The sequence below is a fragment of the Tympanuchus pallidicinctus genome, unplaced genomic scaffold (genome assembly GCF_026119805.1).
Source record: "Tympanuchus pallidicinctus isolate F22 unplaced genomic scaffold, pur_lepc_1.0 scaffold27, whole genome shotgun sequence".
In the NCBI taxonomy this organism is placed as follows: domain Eukaryota; kingdom Metazoa; phylum Chordata; class Aves; order Galliformes; family Phasianidae; genus Tympanuchus; species Tympanuchus pallidicinctus.
The window spans coordinates 1,323,498-1,348,585 of NW_026294744.1; the positions used below are offsets into that span (position 1 = coordinate 1,323,498).

Here is a 25,088-nt window from a genome sequence, read left to right on the forward strand (position 1 = left end):
GCCCAGGGAGGTGGTGCAGTCACTGCCCCTGCAGGTGTTCAAGGAACATTTAGATTTCGTGTTGAGGGATAAGGTTTTTGTGAGAACTATTGGTTGGACTGGATGATCTTGTAGGTCTTTCCCAACCTTGGTGTTTCTGTGATTCCATGAAAATGCAACAGGTTAAAGAGTTCTCTCATGTTTTTTATTTTATAATGGTTAAGTGCTGAAATGAAGCAGTAAAACGCTTTATTTTGTGGTCACCTTTAAAAGACAACTCTGACAAATGATATCAAAATTATTCAAAGGAGATATCTGACATCATTTTTTCCTCCTTTAACTACCACTGAGAGCACTTAGAATGCGTTTTTAAAATCATCACCTGTTCTGCCAAGAGGATCCTACCTCTTCCATAAGCCCTTATTCCTACTATCTATGAAAATTACTTCTGCAGATTCCATAAGACTAGCTGCATTTAATTTTTTTCAGAAAAAGATGAAGAATTCAATATTAATGCATGCTGAAAAAGAATGAAAGAGGTAAAAATGAAATGCTAACATCCAAATACAGGTAGCATTTTGTCTTTTATTCTAATAACATTATTCTTGAAATTGCAACAAACTTCAATTCAGGATCATCAGGCTTCAGAGAAGTGAAATTCCAGTACCGATTCTCCAAGAACCTTTTCTTCTGTCAACAGGATACAACCTACTTTCACACAAAATTCAGTGCTTAGAGGTTAGAGTTAATGTAGAGGATACTCGGAAGATTTGGGGTAGCATGTTACTCAGCTGGTAAAACAATTCCTCAGAAATTGTCTGGGGAAAAAAAAGATAAAGTAGTAAGCTTCGTTTTTTTTGCTGTACTTTAGAAGAATGGAATCTCTCTAAACTTTATTTTTTACATTTAAGAGTGTCATTTTTCAGAAGGCCAAAAAGATTTTTTATGTAATGCATGCTATAATTCCATTTAATTCAATAAAAAAATGGACCAAAATACTGTTTGTGTATTCATGTGACATATCTGTCCCCAGCAGATTTCTTGTTCCAAGTACTTCTGTCTAGAAGAATGAGAATAGTGCTCTTTGCTTTATACAGGACTCCTGCTCCCTGAATTCTAGAATTATATTCTGCTTCATTTACTCTTATCTTCCTCTTGTTCCTTAGTTTATGACTCCTGAACAAATACATGCTATTTCTTTCCTAAGATAACACTGATTTTTTAGACAACTTTCAGCACCACTTTTCATAATGAAAACAAAACACAGAAAATCACCAGCAACAAACAACAAAAACACTTCAGTTGGCCATGCTTGGAAAGATTCCTGTTCCTGAAAATGAGTTTAAGCTCCAAATTAAATCATTTAGGAATCTTCATTACAATTCACTTCAAACATCTAGTCTAACAATTTTGTGGAAGCATAAATGAACTCTCTTCATTGCAATTTTCCAAGATGCTCAACAGTATGACTAACAAAAGCCTAACATTATATAATGCAAGGTTCATCTCATCAGAGAAAATAAGAGCAAATGATATCTTTTTCAAAGTTTATATATATTCACTATTTGGAAAAACAAATTTCCCAGTTTGAATTTTTAGTACTCCCAGGATATTCTAAAGGATACCCCAAAATATAAAACCCTTTAATTCCTATTTTGTAAGCAAGGAATCAAAATAACAGTGGACTAGTTTAAACTCAAACAAACACAGCAAAAAACAAACAAACAGGACACAGCAAAGAAATCAAACCTAAGTATACTGACATTTAACTTCTTGTTTGTATCTAACCCAGGGGACTATTGAAACTTGTTTAACCCACCTGTGGTACCAAGAATTGTACAGTCCGAGAAATTCCTCCATCCCATGAGGCCATTTCCATCATGAAACCTAAAATCCAATATTCATAATACATAATTCATAATGGATTACTTATACATGCTTCCCTCTTAATTACACTCTTATCTAGCAATGAGGAGGTTAGGAAGTTTTCATATGCAGTTAGGATTTTAACTGCCTTTACTATTGTCATTGTTATTCATATTCATATCTGACCTGGCTAATCTACTTTGAAACCTTATTTAACTGGAAAATCTAATGAAGAATTGATCAGAAAATTTGTTGAAGAGCAAAAAAAAAACCCACTTACAGTACAGAAACAGTGTTTATCAGCAGAAGTGAGAGGTTTCTCTAGACATGACTGCTATGTGTTCTTCCAATAGCTTGCTTTCACTTTAGAAATAACTCTTTCCTTTAGATCAGTTATGATCAACTGTATGCTCAACAGAAGTCTAACATTATATAATGTAAAGTTCATTTCATCAGAGAAAATAAGAGCCAATAATACCTTTTTCAAAGCTTATATATATTCACTATTTAGAAAGACAAACATGCCTGAACTAACTTACAAAGAAAGAACGTGGAGTTTATTGCTCAACTTAAGATTTTGATTTTACGCTAGCATTTCTTAACTGTAACTGATGAACTATAAGGTCCACAGGAATACATTGCTGACAGTTAAGGATTGGATTTGGAAAAATACTATATAATGAAAGTGATTACATGGATACTCCACTGTGAATCACTAAAGGTCACAACAGCACAAAGTTCCTAAAGTATGTAGTAGAGAGAACACTACACTACTTACACTTTAAATGCTCTAAATGATTGCTTGCTGTAAGTATTTAAGCACAGGACACAAGAATGCAATAAGTAATAATACAATTGGAATAGATAGGAAATAAATGCTAAATCTGATGACTTTCCAGCAAAGAGATGAGTTAGCACATAAACTAGCTTTAAAAAAAGAGTGTGGAGTTTACATTGTTTGAGGAAATTAACATAGATAAGACACTGGAAAGTATATTGACAACTGTCAGTTCCTGCCTTCCTTCAGAGATTGCTCAAAAGCAGTAAGGAGTTTTTCTTTCACTAAGTGCAACTCATAAAAATATTTTCAAAACATTTTCAGTCTTCATTCTAAGTGTGAGATTATTTCCTGATGCTTAAAATAGCCCAAGAGTAACATGGTAGTTAATAATCTCAAAGAAAAAATACCAGTATTTTAAGAAACAATAAGTTACTGAAACAACTTTTTTGGAGCAGTGGGAAATATACAGCTTGAGCTAAAATCACCAAATTCAACTCTAGAAGTGAGCTGCAGCATTCACTAACATACCTTTGACACATTTGAACACAAGTTCTGCCCTCTTTAAGCACCATGGAATGGTCATTTCCTAAAATTAAATGAATAATGAAAAGACTCAACACAAATGGATCAACCAACAACAGCAGCAAGGAAATTCTTTAAAATAATAAATTGCCATAAAAGCCTATTTTCCCATCAGGTATTCTAGCAGTATATATACATATATCAGAAATGAAAATTGTGACTGTCAGATTTGTGGTTCAGGTAGCAAAAAACAGGCTCCTGACCACAGCTTAACAGCAGTAACTGATGCTTACCAGGTATTCCTGATGATTCTGATTTAGGCTTATTGGCTTACCCACATACCTCATGTAAAATCCTCCTTTCCTAAAGGTGATTTTTCTGAACAAACAAAAGCTAACTTCATCTGATGGATGATTTTCAGATTTAATCAGACAGCAATTTCTTACATCAAGTTAACCAACAAGATAGGATATGAAAGCCCCACTGATAAAAGTTACTGTAATGTGTGGCTACGTGCACCAGTCTAAATCATTTAAGAAACAGTTTTATTACATACAACATTCTTTTCCTGTAAACCATAACATGAATTATATTAAGATGAATTTTCCTAGTTAGAGGCAGAAAGGCCGCCACAGTAAAGAGTCAGAACTTCTCAGAGAAAATAATGTCCATAATAAATAAGATCAATTTGTTCAGATGTGCTCTACAACTGAATCTCTCTCTCTATGTCTTAATCACATAAACCTCTGCATCACAAAGTGCTGCTTTTAGGTTATACAGCACATGAATCAAACAGAACAATGCAGACAATACTATTTTCATTTCTAATCTTTATGGAAAAAATAGTTGGCCTTTATTACAAATTAACTGCCTATGTTTGCTTTCTGTCACAAGCAATGTAGGTGTTTACTGCTAGTTTTGATCACTGTTTTGGCTTGGTTTAAGAACAAATGTCTAAAAAGAAAGGTCCAGTTACTCTAAGAGCAATTCAGAAGTACATTATGTAATCAATAAAAGGACCTGGCCTAAAAAGGACCGATTGAGGCAGCAGGATATGACACTATTCCTTGGACTATTTCAGAGGAACATAGATGCTAAATCTTGTGGGCACTCAGGGAAATAATAGGTTCAACCTAGAACGTCACAGTACGCAAGCCACAAGAACAGACAATGACACAGTAGTGATTCAATTTCAATCCATCTTTAAAAAATACATTCTTGTAATTTTGGCATGTTAGAATTTTTCTCTATATGTAAATTAACAGTAGTGAAAACAAAGGATTGAGCGAGTACTAATTCACAGCACAGCACAAACGATAGGAAAACATAAAAAAAAACCATCACTTTTGATGAGCTTTCATTAGTAACATTCCAGCAAGTAAAAAAAAATGCCCGGGGGTTTTGTTTTGCTGTTTGAGACCACACACCACTCCGTTTTAAGATGAAAAGATCTGTTATCAGATTAACATCACTTCTGTTGGTAAAAATAAAAAAAGGTCAACTTCATTGATTAGAAATACATGCTGCAAAGCTGCACCAACAGACTCTTGCCATGTGATTACCGCTTTTTTAAATTTATGAGCACATTTAAGTTTCTGCAGAAAGTCATGTCATAACCAAGTAATGGAAACACTAAATTCCAGAAACTTCTTGTGGAACAAAGCTTTCAGATCCTTTCTCAATGGTTAATTTTCAGATGTGGTGAATTAGCAAGGTGTTTACTTGAAATACACAAAACCTTCACACTGTATGAGCAGCTATACACTTCAAGGTGGGAAACTGTAAGAGGTAAAAAATTAAAGGTTAATACACACACCGATAATCTGTCTCAGAGTTGTCCAACCTTTTGGCTTGCCTGAGACACAATGAACTAAGAGGAACTGTCTTAGGCCACATATACAATATATAATATAGTTAATGTATAGAAGCAACCATTTTTTTTAATATATATCAACTCTGACATTTTTAGTTTTATGCTTTTTTTTCTTGTAATTTCATTTCTTTTAGATCTTATCATAAAACATTTAACTTACTGTGCTACTTTCACATAAAAAAGAAGTTGCCGTTTAATACACAACTTAGTGAATTTACAGTTTCTGAGAAAAAGTGCATAAATGTAAGAATTACATTCTCTGTAAACTTGCTTTTAGCATGGCTGAATTAGTAAAATGATGTATTTGTTTAGGCAAACATTACAAAAACATTAATCAAATACAAACCGTATGGTTTATTGAAAACATACTGCAAATTATATTGTTTGTGAGCTTTTGGAGATGTTGAAAATTACAAAGTTTGTTAGCAGTGCACAAGTATTCTGGATATTTCTTCTCCAGCAATCACATTTACACAGTAAATTATTTTATGAAATAATACAAGCCCAATTTTAATAATTAAATAAGAAAACTTACATGCCCACTTAATAATAAAGGACATGCATCTTCACAGGCATACACATGTAGGTAAGCTGAAATACGTTGTAGTTTAACACAGAAGGCAACTAAACACCACACAGCTGTTCACTCATTCCACTCCCCTCCACCCTTGCTCCCATTAGTGAAATGGGAGGAGAGAATTGGGATCAAAATAGAACTCCTGTGTTGAGATAAAAACTATTTACTAAGACTAAACAGAAGGAAAGTAGGAACAAAAATGTGATGATAGTTATATATATATCTCTCTGTGTGTATGCATATACAAAGAAATATTTATAAATCCACAAAGCAATTAGTTACTATCCATCAAATGGAGTCCAGCTAATCCCCAAGCAGCAGCTGGCCCCGGTCAACTCTCCACAGCTTTATAGCCTTCTGCATGGTGTCACGTGGTAGGGAATAAACCCTTGCCTAATTCAGCAGAAGATTTTTTGCCAAGCAGCCTGGCCTGGTCCCAGTCATGGCCCTGTCAACCAGCAACATTCAAAACACTATGTTGTGTTAGATATATGAGAGTGTGCAATTCACACTCTCTCAGCTGAAACCAGGACAAAATATTATTACTAGTAATCACTGCACTTTATTTGCTAAGTGGCACATATGCATGTAATGTGTAACATATCTGGCTCAATTAAACTGAAATTTAATTGACACTATGAGCAGGCACAAGAAGCAGAGTCAGCCCTGCACTGCACTCTCCACAACATTTCATTGTCATCTACACAGTCTGTGCTCAAGAGAAGCGCAATCAGCTGTTTAAAAATATCACTAAAACTCACAGTAATGTTAAAGTTTATGATCTTGTGGGACTGCATTACCAGCTGTCCAGGGCTGTGTGCAGCCCAGGGGTTCAATAATCTGCTCTACATGTAAAAATTACTGTTCACAAATACTTGCTACACAGCCTATTTGCCTTTTATTTTACTTAAAAATAAACAAAAAAAGAAAAAAAACCCAACACTTTTGTCTTAACTCATAGAATCATTGAAGTTAGAAAAGATCTTTAAGGTCATTAAGTCCAATTGTCAATTCATCACAACCGTGCTTACTAAGCCACTCCACCACGTCTCTGGGCAGCCTGTTTCAATACCTCACGACTCTTTCTGAGAAGAAATTTTCTCCAAATACCCAACTGATGCAACATGAGGCCATTACCTCTCATCCTATTGCAAGTTATCTGGAAGAAAACAAATTCTCAGCTCACGACAGCTTCCTTTCAGGCAAGTGTAAAGAATGATGAGAAAGTCTTCCCTGAGCTTCCTCTATTCCTCAGTGAACAATTCCAGTTCCCTCAGTCTCTCCTTGTAAGACTTGTGCTCCAGAGGCTTCAACAGCTTCACTGCCCTTCTGTGGATATGGTCCAGGGTCTTTCTTGTAGCGAGGGTCCCCCAAAACTGTGAAACAGTACTGAGTACAGAGGGGCGATGACCTCCCTAGTTCTGCTGACTATACTGTTTCTAACACAAGCCAGGTTGGCCTCCTTGGTCACCTTGGCATACTGCTGGCTCATGTTCAGTCAGCTGATAAACAGCACCCCCAGACACTTCTCCACCATGCGGCTTTGCAGCCCCAAGCCTTTTGCATGGGGCTTGTTGTGACCAAAAGGCAGGATCCAGGAAGTGGTCTTGTTGAACCTCACACAGTTGAGCCTCAGCTCACTGATCTATCCTATCCAGATCCTCCTGTAGGGCCTTCCTGACCTCAAACAGATTAACACTTACTCCCAGCTTGGTGTCATTTGCAGAATTATTAAGGCTGCACTCAATCCCTTTGTCCAGATCATCAATAAAAATATCGAACAGGACTGGCCCCAGCACTGACCTGCTGACAGCTGGATTTAAGTCTATTCCTGGACCCAGCCATCCAAGCAGTTTTTTATGCAGTGAAGAGTGTATCTGTCTAAGCCATGAGCTGCCAGCTTCTCCAGAAGAATGCTGTGAGAGACAGTATCAAAGGCTTGACTGAAGTATACGTAGACTGCACGCAGAGGTGAAGGTCACCGAATCAGAGAAGATCAGGTTGGTCAAGCAGGACCTACCTTTCGTGACTAGCCCTGATCCCCTGGTTATCCGGCACATGCATGACAGACAGCTGCCCGAGAGCCCTGAAGTGTCCTGTGTTCTTCTGTGTTTCTGTATTGATGGCAGCATAAAATGGCCTGCATGTTGAAACTACCAAGGAGCTATGCCAGCTCTAGCCATGTCATTAGAACCATTTAATTCCTCAATTCGGTGTACATTAATTTCAGTGCAATTATCAGACATTAATACCTCTGCTGTCCTAAATTTGATCTTGTCTTCCCCAGATATTAAACTCAGTTTCCTTCCTTTGTTAAAATTAGTGACCAGAACAGAAAAGAAAAAAAACAATCTTGAATTTCTTGCTATTCTAGACATAAGAAAAATTAAAGAAACCATAACCTTATCTTTTTCTTACAAAAAAAAAAAAAAAGTAGCTTTTTACGAAGTCCCAATAATAGTGAAATGTGATACACTCCTTACTTCTGTGATGCTATAAACATTACTCATCTACTCAACCAGCCATAAAAGAAAACCTTTCGGAAACACACAAAGCAAACTCGTGATGAATGTCTGTCACAGAGAAGGTGGCACATATCTTTACAGCTGTGCTCTTGGTTAACCACTTTACAAAAACTTTTTTTTTTTTTTAATGTAGGTGGTAAATGTGGATTCAAAACTGGAGCTGCTGAAGGCACCAAGTTCACGTTAACCTTCAGAGACCTGTTATCCACTCAACAACAAGTCGCAGATTTGTGAGTTTCAAATTCAGTCATCTACAAAGCACTGTAATAGGGTATATGCTGCTAACACAGTTCATTCAGTTCAGTCTGGGCTTAACACATGCTTTATCATACAGGCCACTTTCTGCTTAATCCATAAGCACTTAAAAAGTTTAATATCAAAGGTAAAGTGTTTTACCAAAACCTTTTAATAATCCAATGCCACACAAATAGATAATTCTTCAGTTTCACACATTCAGCAATAACACTTTCTGAAAGCACAGCAAACACATGGTCTTGTGTTCTGTTTGTATTTTAAAATACATACATATAAAGCAAGGTAAAAATAGCACAATTGAAGAAAGAAAAAGATGAATAGAGTCACACGGTGACTTGATTAAGAAATAAATGTCTACACATTTCTGAAATGCAGTAACTGTGTCCCAGTAATAACTCAGGCAGCTACCCCTAAAAAGGACACTAATACAAAGATGCAGAAGTATATTTCTGATATAATATAGTCTGTTACTAAGAGTTAACATGTATATAGAAGCATATCCTTTAGAATTTTCACTATTGGATATTTTTAACTTTTGCATTGCTTGAACTTTCACAAATCTTGCAAAAGGTATCTCAGTTCTGTATATGTTCAGATCAAATTTTGTTAAAAAAAAATAAAGAAATCAGCTATTCCATCTGTTGAAAACAATCCAAAGGTGAGCCTTTCTCTTGCTACGAGTCAAGCACTTTTACGGAAGGAATGGCAGTCTTAACATTTGTAAGGTTATTCAGAAAAACCCAAAACAATGATAATTATACATATACAAGGGTAACAGTAACGGCACCATTATCTTTTTTTCTCATTCCTTTAAGTTTCTAAACTTAACTTTTCTAAACTTCCTTAAACACAAGGAAGTGTGGCATGTAGCTGTACTGCCTGTCTGCTAGTTCTGTCCCCACCTCCATTTCCTTTCCTGCCAGCATCTTTTGAATCAGAGAAAAGAAACTGCCAATGGTATTAAACTATAATTTATACACTGTGAAAAAACACGTGAGAGACAAGTTCTATGAATTAGTGTCCCATGGAGGAAAGAATACGAAAGTTCAGTATATGAATCACATGTTTATCAACAGTGTCTTGCAGTATGCTGCTTCTTGCCCAGGTGGTACATGGTGGGAACACAAAAGGTAAACAAGGGCAGAAATTGAAGGTATTGATGATTAGGCATGAAGAAGGTGACCAATCAGGGCAGAGGTGAAATCTGGTTACTGCTGCATGGGGCTGAGGTGATAAAGAATGGTGTTTAGGGATACAGAATTAAAAATTCTTTAAAAACCAAGCTAGTTCTACTGTTCCTAAAAAACTTAGTTTTAAGATTTTCTTGATGACAATTAAAATTGGGATCTGATATAACCAATGTATCTTGCAATTTCTAAGCAATAAGTGTTGCCAAACACGTGCCATTACTTCTCTCGTTAATACCTGTGCAGCCTTGCAATGAGCTGGATCAAGAAGGGGTGGGATTAAAAACAAAGAAGTTCAGCTAACCAAAATGCTTTTAACTGCTTCAGTTCCTTAACTCTGGTCACCATATAAATACTTGTGCTATTACAACGATGTGGCAGGAGACTGGGATAAACTTCCTCATCTGTGTCAAGCAGCATGAAATGTGCCTTTAAAAAAAACAAAAAACTGCAAACAACTGCACTCTAGAAGCCAAAAAGAGAACAAATTTACTTACTTCTGACATATCATGTACCAACAAGAGAGGAATACTAATGGTAGTAATGTCGTGTGTGCAGCAAACTTTGAGAATGTTTCTAAGTCCCATGATCGCAGGATCCCGAGCAGTTATGTTTCCAGATCTTACATTATCATCCACACAAAGATGAAATGCAACATGAATTTCAGAAAGATTTGAATGGCGAGTGATGTAGAATTCTCCTGCAGAATAACATATAATAAAAAGGCAGAGTATCATGGCGGTGACTTATACTGAAACATACTTATTATGCAATGTAGGAGTAGAGTCAGCAAGTTAAGACAAAAAGCCAATACAAGTAGACAACACAGATCAGAACACATACATAAGGAGAGAAATAAAAGAAATGAACTGGTCTAAAATCACGGAGTATCGCTGTTTTACGTTCATCCAGCACTCAATTTCCTGCTCTAATGAATTTCACTAGCATCACAGACACCCGGTGTAGTAAGATGTAATAGTGCCAGTACAGGCGGATATGATCTAAATATAGTATGAAACAGAAAAACAAGCACAGAGGAGGTATAATACTCAAAATATATTATGTAAGCACTGAATTGCAGACAGATGTGGGAGGCGGAAATACCAAAAATGGATGGGTTAAAATAAAGGATACAAAAAGTCTATGGAAAAAGGGTAATTGGTTACATTACATACATGATACATACTAGAATGCAAAAGCATCAGTGGTTATTAGAATTTAAAATAATTTGCAGCAATGGAAAGGTGAGTTACAGAGTTGGTTTTGAGAAGACACCTTAAGGGAAATTTTTCAAATCAGTTTTCATTTATCAAACACAAGCAGCAAGAAACACTCAGGTTTCTTCATGTTACCTTCTGTTGGAGAGCAAAATGTCTAAAGTGGAGTCAACAGAGAAGTAGGTATGTGATAGCCCTACTGTTTCAGTCAACAGATAAGCATCTTTCTTTAAACCTACTTTCACTGGCAAGTCAAGACTGCATCGGCATACTGGAGAATGGGTATAGTCCTTGTTGAGAGCCAAAGACGAAGTAATCCCCAGCAGTGACCATCTAAGAATAATGATATACAAGTCACTGCAGCAAGATTTTACCAGGATATATCTGTTAAGGATCCAGAGTGGATTTATAATCCACTAACAAGACCTAAAACAACCATGAAAGCAATTTTAACAAGCCCTCATATTCACCTATGGGTTACAGTGGATTTATCTCCTTTCCTCTCAACTGTGCATTTTTCTTCAAGCTACTCTGCAGCCTTCTTTATTAAAAGCACAATATATTCAAAATCTATTTCCTCTTTTAGAGGAATGAATTCTTAAATTCAAAGATCAAAAATCAAATACCTTCTAAAATGCTTTACTGTATCTGAAAGAAAATAATTTGCTAGTATTTAAGCTTCATCTTTTTCCAGGATCCTCAGAGATAGCCTTTTCTCCCCTCAAATTCTGAAAACAAATTTTAAGCACAGAGAAGTTAAGTGATTTGCCCCAACGTCATATGATGTGGTAGCAAAGCTGGGAATAGAAACCAGATGTCCTGACACCCAGTTCTCTGCCTTAGCCACAAGAACGTCCTTCTCCTTTGATTGAGGTCAACTCAGGTTTAGTTTATAATTTATGTTCTGAGTTTAGAGCTAAAAATGTGCATCTATAAAACACAATTTGCTGTGAGAGGGGAAATGCAATGGAACTCACCTTGTAAAATATTCGACTGGTTACGTTCAATATTCTTGGATTTATCTTCAATTCCACTATCTTTGCTTCCTGTATATAAATAAATAACACAAACATTAAATATATCATGTATTAATGTATTACATTAAATATATCATGTATTAATGTATTATCTGCTTTAGCATATAAAATGCATTGAGCTGGTGTCTAGCTTAAATTTTCACCATAAAGTTAGAAAAAGTTGGGGGACAAACAGAAAGTGCTCTCACTGGCTTCAATAAATGCTGAACTGAATCCTGAAATAAATCATTAGCTTTCTTCCTCAATCACCCTATTCAGACGAAAAGAAATGTTCTCAAACATAACACTCAAAGTTAACCCCACAACTACATAGTACCTTTCTGTTGCTTTTTAATTACGCATCTATTTTTAAAAAAATTGTTCCTAATACTAAAAAATAAAATTTTAACAGAAATTTGCATGCATCATCACTATAAAAACAGCTTTCAGTATTTTCCTTAGTCTACAGCAATATGCAGGTCTCTAAGAGAACTTGTTTCTCTACTTGAACTCTTACGAATCTATTCGCATTACTGATGTATTTAGCCATACAAGTAGTTGTCTGCAAAAAAAACAAAATTTCATGATGTACATGTTGTTAAAGCAGTGCTTGTACTCAGATGATTTCTCTGCCATTTGTAAATATAATTGCAAAGTAAACCATTCATAAGGATTTAGTCAGCACTAAAGAGAATACAAATTTAGTGAATGTATTGTTCAGTTTTAGCACTCATTTACAACGAGGGGAAAAAGTCAAAGCATGTATTTTACAATTTTTAAAGCTTTTCATTTACACAGAAAGAAAAAGAGTTAAGTAAAATAAATTCCGTATTGTCATAGGCAGTTTAAATTGCAGAGGAAAACATAATGAGCCTACACACTTTGCATATGGATTGTGATGTTAGGCTGATCACAAGTATGATTAGAACCTAGTGACTTTCTTTTTTTTTTAAAGGTGTGTATGTAATGACATCAAAAACATCACATGGATCACATAGGCACACAGTCTGTTAAGACAAAATTCCACAAAGACTTCTTAACTTATAAACCAGAATATTACATTTTATAGATAATCTAACAGAATAAGAGAAAAACTAAGGTGCCCATAACCACAAATATTCCACTGAGGACTATTACAGAGTAGTAAAGAATGTAATTTTGGTTGTCACTGACCGTGATGCTTTTTTGACTTATTGCTACGCTGTGCTCTGGCCTTAAGTACAACCTTCTGGACAATTTCAAGTTGTTCTTGAATTCCAGGAAAATGAAAATCTGTGCATTCTTGGCAAACAGTTGCAAAATCTAGGAAAATAAAAGATTTAAATCAATGTCACAGGGCTATGCTAAGTAACGTTACATAACTCATTTCTAGCGTTCAAGCAATGCTAGTTACAATGATAAATAAAAAATGAAAAATAAAGCCAGACCAAAACAATATCACCAACAAAAAACAAAGCTTTTGAAACAAAAGAATTACTTCAAAAAACAACACTCTTACTGTTCAAAGAAAATCATTTATATAAAAAATCCAAAAATAATAGCAGCAACATGTTTTACTGTGCTTTAAAAACAACCCTTCAATCCGTGATGCTTTATTAAAACATGTATAGAGATCCATCCAACAGCAACTACTGCTCTCCATTTTGTTTTGTAAAATGACTGCTGTTAATTAAATTCATAAACAGTTCATCTGGAAATTTGGAAATACTGTTCCTCTTCTGTTCCCAAAACTATTTTGCTCTCTGAAAGCTAAAGAATACCACCAGCTGAGAAGAGCTGCAAATCCTTTTTCCCAATAAGAAAGTCTGATGTCAGACTTAAAAAAATTAAATTAATAATTAGGTTCATCACATACTGCCCCTGTAAATGGTAATCTAAGCTACAAATCCTAGTTTCTAGCCTTTTCTCCAAACAAGTTAATGACTGCCAGAAAAAGTTATCAGCAAGAAGATCAGCTAAACAACTTTGACTTGCTTCCTTTTTTGAAGTACCTGCTCTAATCTTCTTTAAGTACGTAATACACTTTGATTATCTAAGGAGCTCCATATATTCCCATGAAGAGCTGTGACAGGAATCGGCAAGATATAAAGAAAATCTTAATATACCTTATGTACTGTCTCCAACATAAAGTGTATTTGAAATGCTTTACTAAATTCTGGTGTCCAAGATCATAGGAAGAAACAGCTCATATTCCAAAAGATTATTTTCTGGGTGCATCAAAATAAAATAATGCTAGGACTGAAACAACAACAACAGAAAGTCTCTCATACTTAAGCTGAAGTTAATTGTAGTCCACTGATTGAGTGTGCTATACGCACTTAAATCTGAGTCACAGCAGCCCTACAGATTCCTAATGTAAGAGGTTTGCACCACAAATACCAAGTAAGTAAAGAGACAACTACTATTCCTTACAACAAAAAGCTGAAAGATCAGTTTTCCATGTGTAATAAGAATAATACCATCCTTTTCTAATCACACAGAGATTTGAGTCATTATAGCCCATCAAAAGCAAAAGCTATTAGATTTGTGATCTTCTGGCTTAAAATAGAAGCAGAAAACCATTGCTACACTTTTGTAACCCAGAAATGTAATGTACACACACCATTACCTCTCTATTTAAACAGCATCAATGTACTATGTAAAGGCCTTCTATATATAGCATTTTTGCCCACATCATGATACCTTCAAACCTCCCAGTACATTTATTTCTTAACAGGCCTTCTAGTAAGAAGAATGTTTTCAGAGTAGTGCTCTTGTAACAAACAATTTAATAGTTTAAAAGGAAAGTTTCTTCTCAAATGTGCTTATTACTGATCTTCAACCAGTAATAATCACAGAGCATATAAAGAGATGTGGCCAAGCATCAGTTGCTGCCTCAAGTTGTTTGGGGTCTTAGCATAACCAGATGCTCGTTATTGATTTAAAGCAATATATTTGACTAGATTAGAGGAACAGAGACATGAAACATTCATTTCCGCAACATTTTGAAAAGAATGGTAGTGCGAAAGCTATGGAAATTGCTTAAAGTTAACTTTGCCAAAGTTCCTTTGGATCTAAATGAAATCAAAACATACTAAGCATTATATTTTATAGATTGCTTGGTAGCCCCTTACTTTCTCCGGCTTTCTTCTCTGCTAAGGCTGCAGTACCTAATTTTGTGTTTAGTGGCATTACTTAAATGCTGATATTCTCTTGATCACCCAAAATTTATGACAAAACAAATTTTTGCAATTTGTTAATAATTTAAATACATAAGCACTAATAAGAACAATAAAAAAAAACTAAGTGAAAACAAGAGCAAGCATGAAATAATACTATGAGAATTAAGCAATTTGGAAATCATATACAGAACAAATCCATCTGGTATTTTTATGGGCACACTTTCCTCTTCTATTTTTTTGATTCCACAGCGTTTTCAGTTTGTATGAAAGCCTATTTTTTCTTCCCTCCCTTTTCTCAAGAACAGATATGCTAGAAAAATGACAATTAGAATCATAGAATCATAGAATCATAGAATCACAAGGTTGGAAACGACCTATAAGATCATCTAGTCCAACCATCTCCTCATCACCATTGCCACCACTAGCACTAAATTAATACTGGCTACAGATAAAAAGATGTTTCAAATGTAACTTTTTTGGTTTTAAACTTCAAGGAGATGGGAAAGTCTATAATATGGTTCACAGAATGCTTGAGCAATCAAAACTGTAACAAGAACAAACAGGTGTTTAATTCATTTGCTTTCAAACATTCATCATCACCTATTATTGGTGCACTTAAAATGGCTATTAATCAAGCTTTCCAAGAGCAGGCAAATAATACTCCTATTGTTCCTTTTTAATGGAATTTATGGTACTGGAAATATTTAAAGCACATGGCGTTTTAACACATTTACTCACCAATTTTAGAACTATTTAACTGTTGTATTTGCAAATATGTTTTGGTACGGTAAGTTGCCATAAGAGAGTTAGAAGACCCTACTGATCGTTAGCCAATCTACAGCAGGCAAATCAACATTAATGATTCTACTCTAACATCCTCCTAACTAAAAAGCAAAACCTAGGACAGAGATGAAGGAGTTAACAGCATATCAGAGTTCAAGCTACTCAGCAAAACTGTGTCCTATACCTGCTTTTCCACTTGTTACTCTTTTGTAGTACCACACACAAAACACTCAGTTCTCTAGCAAATTAATTTGATTGCACTTTTAGTGGGAGAAGACAGCAAGTTTTTCAAGAGTCACACTGACTTTTAATGGCATGTTGCACTCCATTAGAGGACTCACCTCTTTTGATGCCGCTGTACGAACTGATACGGTTATCTACCAATAAAACGAGGCCACAGAGAGATGTTGAATAGAGAGACATTGCAGTTTGAAGTCTGTGAAGCTTTACTCCATTTCGATGATTACGTTTGTGTTTACAGAAATCCAGCATATCAGCCCTCAGTAATCTCAAATTATGCATGGTCTTCAACTGAGCTCCTGTATGGAAAACAAACAATTTTAATACAAACAGTAAAGGATGAAACTCAGGATTGTTATCAAAATGCAATGAACCAAAATTTCCACCTAATTTTTGTGAGAAAGACCCATAAGAGAAACATAAACAATCATACACAAAGTTCTTAATCAAATGCATGATCTTATACGCATATCAGCAATTTTAAAAATAAAAATGCAATATTGTAACCAAAAAGGCATATTTATACCTGAAATGAGACTTGTTCCCTGTGATAAAGCTAGAAATGAAAACTATCTGGGAGCAGTTACAACAAACAGCTTAAAAACCTTCAATGCACAAGCAATAATAAAATAATTTTTTTTTTTTTTTAAATCAAACACCTATTATTCTAGGAATCGAATCAACACTCATATTTTTAATTGTTATGTGCTTTGACGTCACCATACTTTTTCTTTAAATTATTCACTTTAGCAGAGTGTATAAAAATTTGCTTTCAGAATGTTTTCCATTAAGTATTTTTCTGACAGCTAGACACTATTTAATATGGTTTATGATGTACTGCTTTTCTCTTACATATGCAAACAACAAATACAAAACAATCCCAATCTGTATACAATACACTGACAATTAAATACTGTAAATAAGACATACACGTATAATTCTCTTGTCTGTTATTATGTTTTGGCTTTGCTGTCAGTTTGTTTTACTTACCCAAGTGAATAGTAAAACTTTCTTCTAAAAGTCTTTGCTCTTCGTAAATTCTCCCATTTCCTTCTACAGATTCTCTCAATTGACTGGGCTGAACCTTAATTTCATCGCTAAAATAATAAGAAACCTACTGAGAAGTTTATACCAGCTGCTGTACACCAACAATATTTCACAAATGCTATAAAAAAATTTCTCAGCCTGTGGAAATCAAGATACTAAACTTCTTTTGAATGAACTCTTCACATCTGAAGACCTGCATTCCTATCATGCTGCAATGAAGTCATCTGCTTGTCAGCAGGAAAAGAAAACTTCACTATTAGATTTATATTATCAGTTTTCTTTGTAAAATATTTTGAGACTGAACGACAAAATGATGCAAAACTGATGCAACAGATGGCAGCAGAGGGGCAGTCTAAATGGTGCCTGGCATGGAAGTGTGTATGAAGAAGCATGTCATCCTCCATGTGGAAAAAAATGCACCTGTTGACATTCATTGCTGCTTACTGAATGTTTATGGAGACTAAGCAGTGGACATTAGCACAGTGAGGCAGTACACATTATGTTTCAACAGTGGTGACAGCAGCAGCGTGTCACCTCCACCGGTGCAGATTTTTACAAAAGTGGCATGCATACTTTTGTTCATCAGTGGCAAAAATGCACAGCAATGATGGTGACTTCTGAAAAACAAGAGTTTTTTTTGTAGGTGAGAATTCATTCTATCAAATATAACTTCATGTGTATGCTGCTCCCGTGGAAATAAACAGGAGATATTATTTTCTGAAAGATCCATGTATAAGTATATGCATACATAAGCAATTATCTTTCTACCTCCAAGCTTCAAGTTGCCCTATTATAGACATCCTATGCATTACTTCCACATGCACTAGGGACCTGTAGTTCTCAGAACTCAACACAGCCTGAGTGAACTGCCACAGGGGAATTAAATACCTGATTGAGCTGTTGTTGGGATTCTTCAGATCCTGATGAAGTTTTATCACCCATTCCTGATACTCCTGCTTCTGGATAGCAGTAGATTGTTTTAATTCATTGGTCCATTTGTTCTCTAAATCCTAACAAGAAGACAGTTATTTGAATGTTTTGAGTTTTCTTTTTAATGCAAATATATACGTGTTTTACAATTTGCTGAACTTAGTTTACCTGCTGAGATTCAAAATGCCGAGCTGCTAATGAATTTACATCTTGGTCTGTTAGAGATTTCCCTAGTTCCTGCATCACCTTATCCATTTCTGCTCCTTGTCTGAAAGGGAAGCAAATGCAGATTTATAACAAGTAACACTTTCAATAAACTAGCAGAGGAACAAGCACTGTTGTTGATACTGTCACTGATCAGTTCTATCAGTCAGGTAATCAATGCTAATCACACAGGCCTAAGGTCGTCAGGGCAATCCCAAACGTAAGCACAGGCTGAGCAATGTGACTGTATTGAGAGCAGCCCTGTGGAGAAGGAATTGAGGGTATCAGTGGAAATAAAAATAAGCTGGTATTATGCACTGGCAGCCCAAAAAGTCAATTGTATCCTGCAACAAAAGATGAGTAGCTAGTGGGTTAAGGGAGGTGATCCACTCCGTCTATTCTGCTCTCATGAGATCCCACCTGCAGTACTGCATTCAGCCTGCAGCATGAGGAGGACACAGACCTACTAGAACTCAAAAACAGTCAGAGGGGTGGAGCACCTGTCCTCCTTCAAGGAGACTATGAGAGATGGGGTTTTTCAGCCTCGAGAAGAGATGACCTTACAGAGACCTTATAGGGGTCTGCTAGTACTTAAAAGGATCTGCAAGAAATATGGAGAAAGACTCCTGAACAGGGAATAGAGAGACAGAAAAAGAGGTACAGGTTTTACAAGTGTAGATTGAGATTTAAGGAATAAATTCTTTACTACAAGCATGGTGAAGCTTTGGAACAGTTTACCTAGAGAAGGTGTGGAAGTCTCCACTATGGAAGTATTTGAGGTCAGGCTGGATGGGACTGTAAGCAGTCCAGTGCACTGGAAGGTGCACCTGGTCACTGTCGGGGGGAGGAACTAGGTGATACATAAGGTCCCTTCCAACCCAAACCATTCTATGACTTTACATAAAACTCAACGTAGCTGAAAGATATGTCATGTAGTACTTCAACTACCTGCTTGTTTTGGAATCAGAATCCACACATTTCAAGTCTGCCTGTACATATGTCAGTTTTTCCATACTAATATCTGGATCACTTTACTATCCTCATCATTAGGAAGGTTTTTACTAATACGTGGTCTGAACTAACTGCTGAAATTCAATTGTAGTGCTTCTTTTCTACTGTTCTACCAGGACACAGAAAAATCAGCAAGACTTATCAGCAGAAACAACACTTTACACAAGGGCAGGGGATCCAGAAGACAAACATGACCCATATTGAAAAAATCCAATGAGGACTGTACTACAGTACAGTGAATTAAGTGCATTTTATAGTAGCTACTTCGGAGTCAGACACTTAACTCTAACAATTTTAGGGGGGTAGTTCTCTATTTAGTTAACTCTTTTCAGTTAACTGTTTTATCCAAGAATAATGGAAAAGTCACTGGACATAAAAGAAAAAAACTCAAACTTTAGGTTAGGAGCATACATATTTTCAATTTAAAATAGCTATCATGTTTTGATTTGTTGGTTGTTTTTTTTTTTCCCAAATAAAAATTAATTGGACAGTCCAGAATATGTAAAATTTCCCAGCTAGCTACTATAATGCAGACATAACTATTGTTTTGAAATAAAATTTCTCAACCCTTTTTGCTTTGCTCCCTCACAAATACAAATGATGCAAACATGTAACCACCAGGAAGTAGGCTAAACACACTTATTTTTAATACCCAGATAAGTTTCCAGCTCTTGCTGTATTCAAAAATGGGCACTGGAGCTAATGAACATGATCCTGCTATCAGCTGTTCATCCAAATACCTCATCTCTCCCTCATCTTCCAAATTTCCTGGCTTCACTTTGTCTTTTGTATTCACCCTAGTCTTCAGAAATAAATAGATTTACTATAGCAAACTTAAGTTGATGGTCACAAATTCCAAACCACCTCCTGTGTAAACAGGTTACCTGCACTCACAGTTGAGCTGTATGCAATTACTGCTATTAACACTAAGTGGTCTCTCTTCTTTATAAATAGTCAAGACAATCTAAGAATCCACAAAAAAAAAAAAAAAAAAAAAAAAAAAAAAATTATGCTTACACACATTACTGGAGATTTTCACCCACAAATTAGAGATATGTAAGATTTATTCTCGAGGTACATTAAAAATAAACAAAAAAGCTACATAAATAGCTATACATCATATAAAAGGAGCTTAAAACCAAAAATAGTGCTGCTTACAATGCTAAAACATACTGTTTCGAATATTTTGGTGTTTCACAAGCATTGCCAGCATTTGTATCTAGCACTTTAACATCCCGCAGTGCATATTCTCCCCCTTGTGGGCAAAGCAGCCACCTGCAAGTTTACAATCTTAGGGAAGTCGGGATCCCACACACACTCACATACTTTCTAGAGTTTCTGAATTGAAGTTCATTCAGTTCCATTCCTCCTCCTTTCATCTGGTGGAACTTCCAATTTCTCATTTAAATTACAACAAGGGCAAAGCACGGTCCATACTTATACTTCGTTTACCAGACATCCTTAGTGCTTATAATAGAACAAATGGGAATCAACACCATCAAACCCTATATTACTCAGATGCCCTTTTCTAATTCTCAGTGACCAAGTAGAATGGAAGATAGCTGACCCTAGTAATATAGGCTAAGTATTTATTACATACTTAAAGACAGAAATATAAATCTGGTGATGTACACCCATATTTGGCATAACAATAAAATAAAATAAAAATAATACCTTTCCTGTAGTTTTTTCAATTCCACATCTCTTTCACTTATTAATTCTGAGATGCTAACAAAATAATTGTGTTCCAGGTTTAACAGGGTCTCAGAAGCTGGAGAATGTATCAGATCATGATAAACATCTGCAAAATCTTCATCCCAGCTGTTTTCTTCAGGTTTTGCATACTCTAACGTTGTCTAAAAATTATAAAAGATACATCCTTAAGGGTTCCAAATGATTTAAAATAAAGATGTCTTATAATGGTGGCACAAAACCAACTGGACATTCATTCTGATGTACATCCTTCAACATACATTAACTACCTCTTTCCTATTTTAAGTCATCTATACTCTGGCTTAACTATTATTATTTTCTCTTTTCCCATATACTCTCTTTTTGAAAGCAACCAACAGCAGAAGCATTTTGATTACAGAGAGGGATAATCAATTTTCAGCCACCAACCCATTGCAAAGAAGAAAATTTAGCACTTTTTTTTTTTATAGTACCTTAAAATAATATCTGTACAATATTTCATCATTTGATGAATTTTAGATTGGGTTCAGAACATCGGCTATGAAAAGAAAAATGTTTTATTACAAAGGAGAACCAATTGTTGATATAATTAGAATGTGATCAACAATGATTTCAGAAAAGCAATTTTTACTGAATAACGAATGACCCAAACATGTCAATTCAGCAAGCTCTTCTACACTGAAACACTCTGTGTACTTTTATATATCAGTTTAACCTGACAAATGTAGCTGATATATTGAATAATAAATTAAGGAATATCAAAAGACAATATAATTCTAATCCTCACACAGAGACAAGGTTTTGAATAGTCTGCCTAACCTATTCATTTCTTCAGAGAAAAGAGGGTAAACTCATTGTTTCATCACACCCCTATGCTCCCCAGTAAAAAAAATCCTTCTTAAATGTTCGGCTAATTTCATTTTGTTGGGATGTTCATTAAGGCAAACATTTTGTTTTGCCAATTTTCTTTATAACGGACATACATTCCAGCATTTTCCTGCAATATTCTTCACTCTTCCACGACAAGTTAGGCCCTCAAACTTTTCCACAATAGCTGCAGTTTCTGTCATGCTTTTTTCTCTCCACTAGGACTCCTCCAATTCCTCTGCATTCCTCTTTTTTGAAGTTTAAACACAAAACAAATAACTAAGAGTACAGTACTCATGTGAACTCAGAAAATGAGCTGAAAACCATATACCTCCTCCTTTGGAGTCCTCGTTGATATTTTTGCAATTTACTATCTTCTGATTTGGTTCTAATGCACTGTAACCCATACATCCACTTCTGTTTGACTGTAAATACCTGTCTTACCTTTCTATTTTGATTTTATAGCTCAACTAAATTTTTGCCAGTAATGACATAAATTCAGGAAAAACCTGATAAAGAACTTGCATGATCACTTCAGAATAAAAGGGAAAAATTACAAGAATTGATGAATAAAAATGAATTTGTGTAATTCTGCACCTTTGCAGAAGTGATTATCTGCGTATACGTGCACATACACTCACAAAGCAAGTTCTGAATATTAATCTTACCTCTTTATAAGCTTTAGCCCAAGTATCTGCCAGCTGGTTTATGTCTACTTCTCCTGACTTCACAGCTTCCAGAGCCATTTCAGCTTCTCTATCATAACCCTTTATAGTTTCATCTTCTATAAACTTATTAAGAGATTGCTTCAGGTCTTTTATAACAAGAAGAGAACATCAACAAAACCACGTCAGTGGAGTATTAGTAATCAAGTAAGATACAAAGGTTTTTCTGAAAAGCTTTCATTTGGGCATCATACTTGCTCGTACTGACAGCCATATTCATAAATGTTTTGCTGTTCTTGTTTTTAATTAAAAAAAAAAAAAAAGACTTTTTTTTCAGTACTTGTTTCTTAAAGTACCTTGTAAAACATTTATGGACACTGATACTTGACATGAATTTAAAAAAAAAAGTTCTTACCATTTTCTACAAAGCATGGCAGATTGTGCAGAAGCATTAGACGCCCATGCAAATGACTAATATTCTCTTGCACAGGAAATTTGAGAGGCACTGTAAGCACAAAATGTTGATTTCCAGCATTGAGTGTGTATACATAGTCTCTCTCTCCAGCACAGGCCTTTCCTCTATTAGGCTTCATTTTCTTGAGTTCATTTCCTGCAGTAGCAATGAAAACAGCAATAATTACATTCTCATAAAACAAATAAATAAATGCAAATGTCTTCGTTAATAATTTACAATTTCTAGCAAGAAAACTTTTAATCCTGCATTTTTCATTGGTGTTCATTTCAGCTTTGGATTCCAAACACACAGATAGAAGCTGTAAAATGAACACCAGTTTCCAGAACACTGAGTTATTCCAAACTGGGATTGAGCGCATTATGGTACTTACTTTCAAGAATTACAGTATAAACCTTGTGACTAAAAGGCAGAAACGACAGAAGAAAAACACACAAAAAGCTATCTTTAACTGAGAAACTGTAAGTGCAGACAACTATGTCTCAAAAACAGAAATACTTTGGAGTGCATTAGGATTTTATTGCCTCTTCTCTATCGGTGGTAGAGTTGTGGGGAGGGGAAGACAGCAGCAACTTCTGGAAGAAGCTTACTTACTTCTTTTGAAACTTGCCTAGGGATAAATTGGATTTATTTTTAAAGGAAATCATGAGAAGAAAAAAAAAAAAAAAAAAGAAAAAAAAAAAAAGCAAGAGAACTGTCTACAAGACAAAAATGAACAATGGGAGCTGTCTTCTGTCTTGGTGGTTTTTCTTTCCACAAGGTCTCCTTCATAGATTTACAGTTCTCTTTTTTGAACATACCCTGCAATGTTGGGCATCTTATTCTAATGGGAACCTCCTCAGTGCTAAAAGCCACTGTCCAAGGAGAAGAAAAGCAGAAAACAAAAAGTTTATTCTCCACAGAAAAATTTATGGGATTAGTCTATAGGGTCACAAACAAGTCCACATGCTGGGAATCGATTAAACAAATGACTTTAATACTGTTTACTCCACCTTGAATGCTGCATTCAATTCAGGGACTTCCAGCACAATAAAGACAGACACCTGTTAGAGCAAATCCAGAGGAAGGCCACAGAAATGATCAGTGAACTGGAGCTCCTTTCCTATGAAGACAGGCTGAGAGTTGTTTATTTTCTTGCCTGGACAACAGAATGCTCCAGGAAGACCTTGCAGCACCCATCCAGTACCTAAAGGGAGCTAACAGATAAGCCGGGGAAGGACTTTTTATCTGGAGTGATAAGACAAAGGATAACAGTTTTAAAATAGAAGGTTGAGACTCTGGAACAGGTTCCCCAGAGAAGCTATGAATGCTCAATTCCTTAAAGTACTGAAGGCCAGGTTGGATGGCACCTTAGGAAATCTGATTTAGTGGGAGGTGTCCAAACATTTGGAAGTATCTGATCTTTAAGGTTCTTTTCAATCCAAACCATTCACTGATTCTGTAGAAAACTTAACACATAGTTGAAAGATATATCATCCTGTATTTTATCTATAAGTTCCATACATGAACGAACATTCCAAGACAACCAAAACTAAATCGAGGCCGGCACATGTCCAGTTGCAGAGAGGGATCTGAACAGCACCACTTAACATGCAAAAGCGACAAACATCTCTGTACCATTCCTCGAGTAAACTAACTTTAAGAGGGGAAGACAAAGGATGTGAAAAGTTTTCGATCGCCATGCAACAGCGCACTCAGTCTGCATTTGTGTCCTCAAACCCACTGCAGGCTCAAGGTTAACAGGCTCAGAGGAAAGGCAGCAGTAGCTGCGGTTACTGAAAACGCAGAAACAAAGTTGGTGACAGAAGGGAAGAGGAGAAGGGTCTACAGTAACGTGTTCCCCGGGAGAACAAAGCCCCCCGCCTGGCTCCGAGGCAAGCTCGTTCAGTCACGAGACCGCAAGGCACAGCTGCGGAGATACGGCACAGGAGGGGCGGCCCGGCCGACAGAGCAGACGAACGCCGCACCGGCTCCGGAGCGGCCTCACCAAGCCGAGGGGCGCTGGCCGACCGGTGCAGGGCTGACAGGGGCTGGGGTCGGCGCCTCGTACGAAAGGCAGGAGTGACTTCCACCGCACTCATCTCTCACCTGGATTCCGGACGAGGTATTCGATTTTTCTGTCCGGGAAGCGCCGACGCCAGGACCTCCTCCCTTCCCTTCAATAGCTTCTCATCCGGAAACGCAGATTCGACGCCGTAGAATCGGCTGTCTCCGCTCC

The 25,088-nt window shown here is 36.1% G+C and overlaps 1 protein-coding gene across 3 annotated transcripts; it reads right to left on the reverse strand.

The window, feature by feature from the left end:
- Positions 1-544: 544 nt before the first annotated feature.
- On the reverse strand, positions 545-25,064 carry CUNH12orf4 (chromosome unknown C12orf4 homolog). 3 transcript variants are annotated; one of them, XM_052690535.1, is made up of 14 exons: positions 24,959-25,064; positions 22,814-23,008; positions 22,402-22,547; positions 20,849-21,030; positions 18,128-18,227; positions 17,918-18,039; positions 16,973-17,079; positions 16,084-16,281; positions 12,972-13,100; positions 11,760-11,828; positions 10,063-10,265; positions 3,155-3,212; positions 1,799-1,866; positions 545-797 (listed from the first exon to the last, which is right to left on the reverse strand). In XM_052690535.1, exons 2-14 carry the CDS (start codon positions 22,989-22,991, stop codon positions 705-707), a joined length of 1,653 nt encoding a protein of 550 aa, XP_052546495.1. In that variant the 5' UTR covers positions 22,992-23,008; positions 24,959-25,064; the 3' UTR covers positions 545-704. The 3 variants fall into 3 exon arrangements, with proteins under 3 accessions (XP_052546495.1, XP_052546497.1, XP_052546496.1); XM_052690536.1 differs by lacking the exons at positions 545-797; positions 1,799-1,866 and adding an exon at positions 7,402-7,514; XM_052690537.1 differs by lacking the exons at positions 22,402-22,547; positions 24,959-25,064 and having other exon boundaries at positions 22,814-22,894.
- Between the last annotated feature and the right edge of the window lie 24 nt (positions 25,065-25,088).

Bases quoted from the DNA above. Each gene is read 5' to 3' on its own strand.
- CUNH12orf4 (XM_052690535.1), bottom strand. From the start codon at position 22,991: ATGAAGCCTAATAGAGGAAAGGCCTGTGCTGGAGAGAGAGACTATGTA. The intron at 21,031-22,401 runs GTAAGATTAATA...TATAATTTTTAG, and splicing joins GGGCTAAAGCTTATAAAGAG to ACAACGTTAGAGTATGCAAA. The intron at 18,228-20,848 runs GTATTATTTTTA...CTTCCCTTTCAG, and splicing joins TTGAAAAAACTACAGGAAAG to ACAAGGAGCAGAAATGGATA.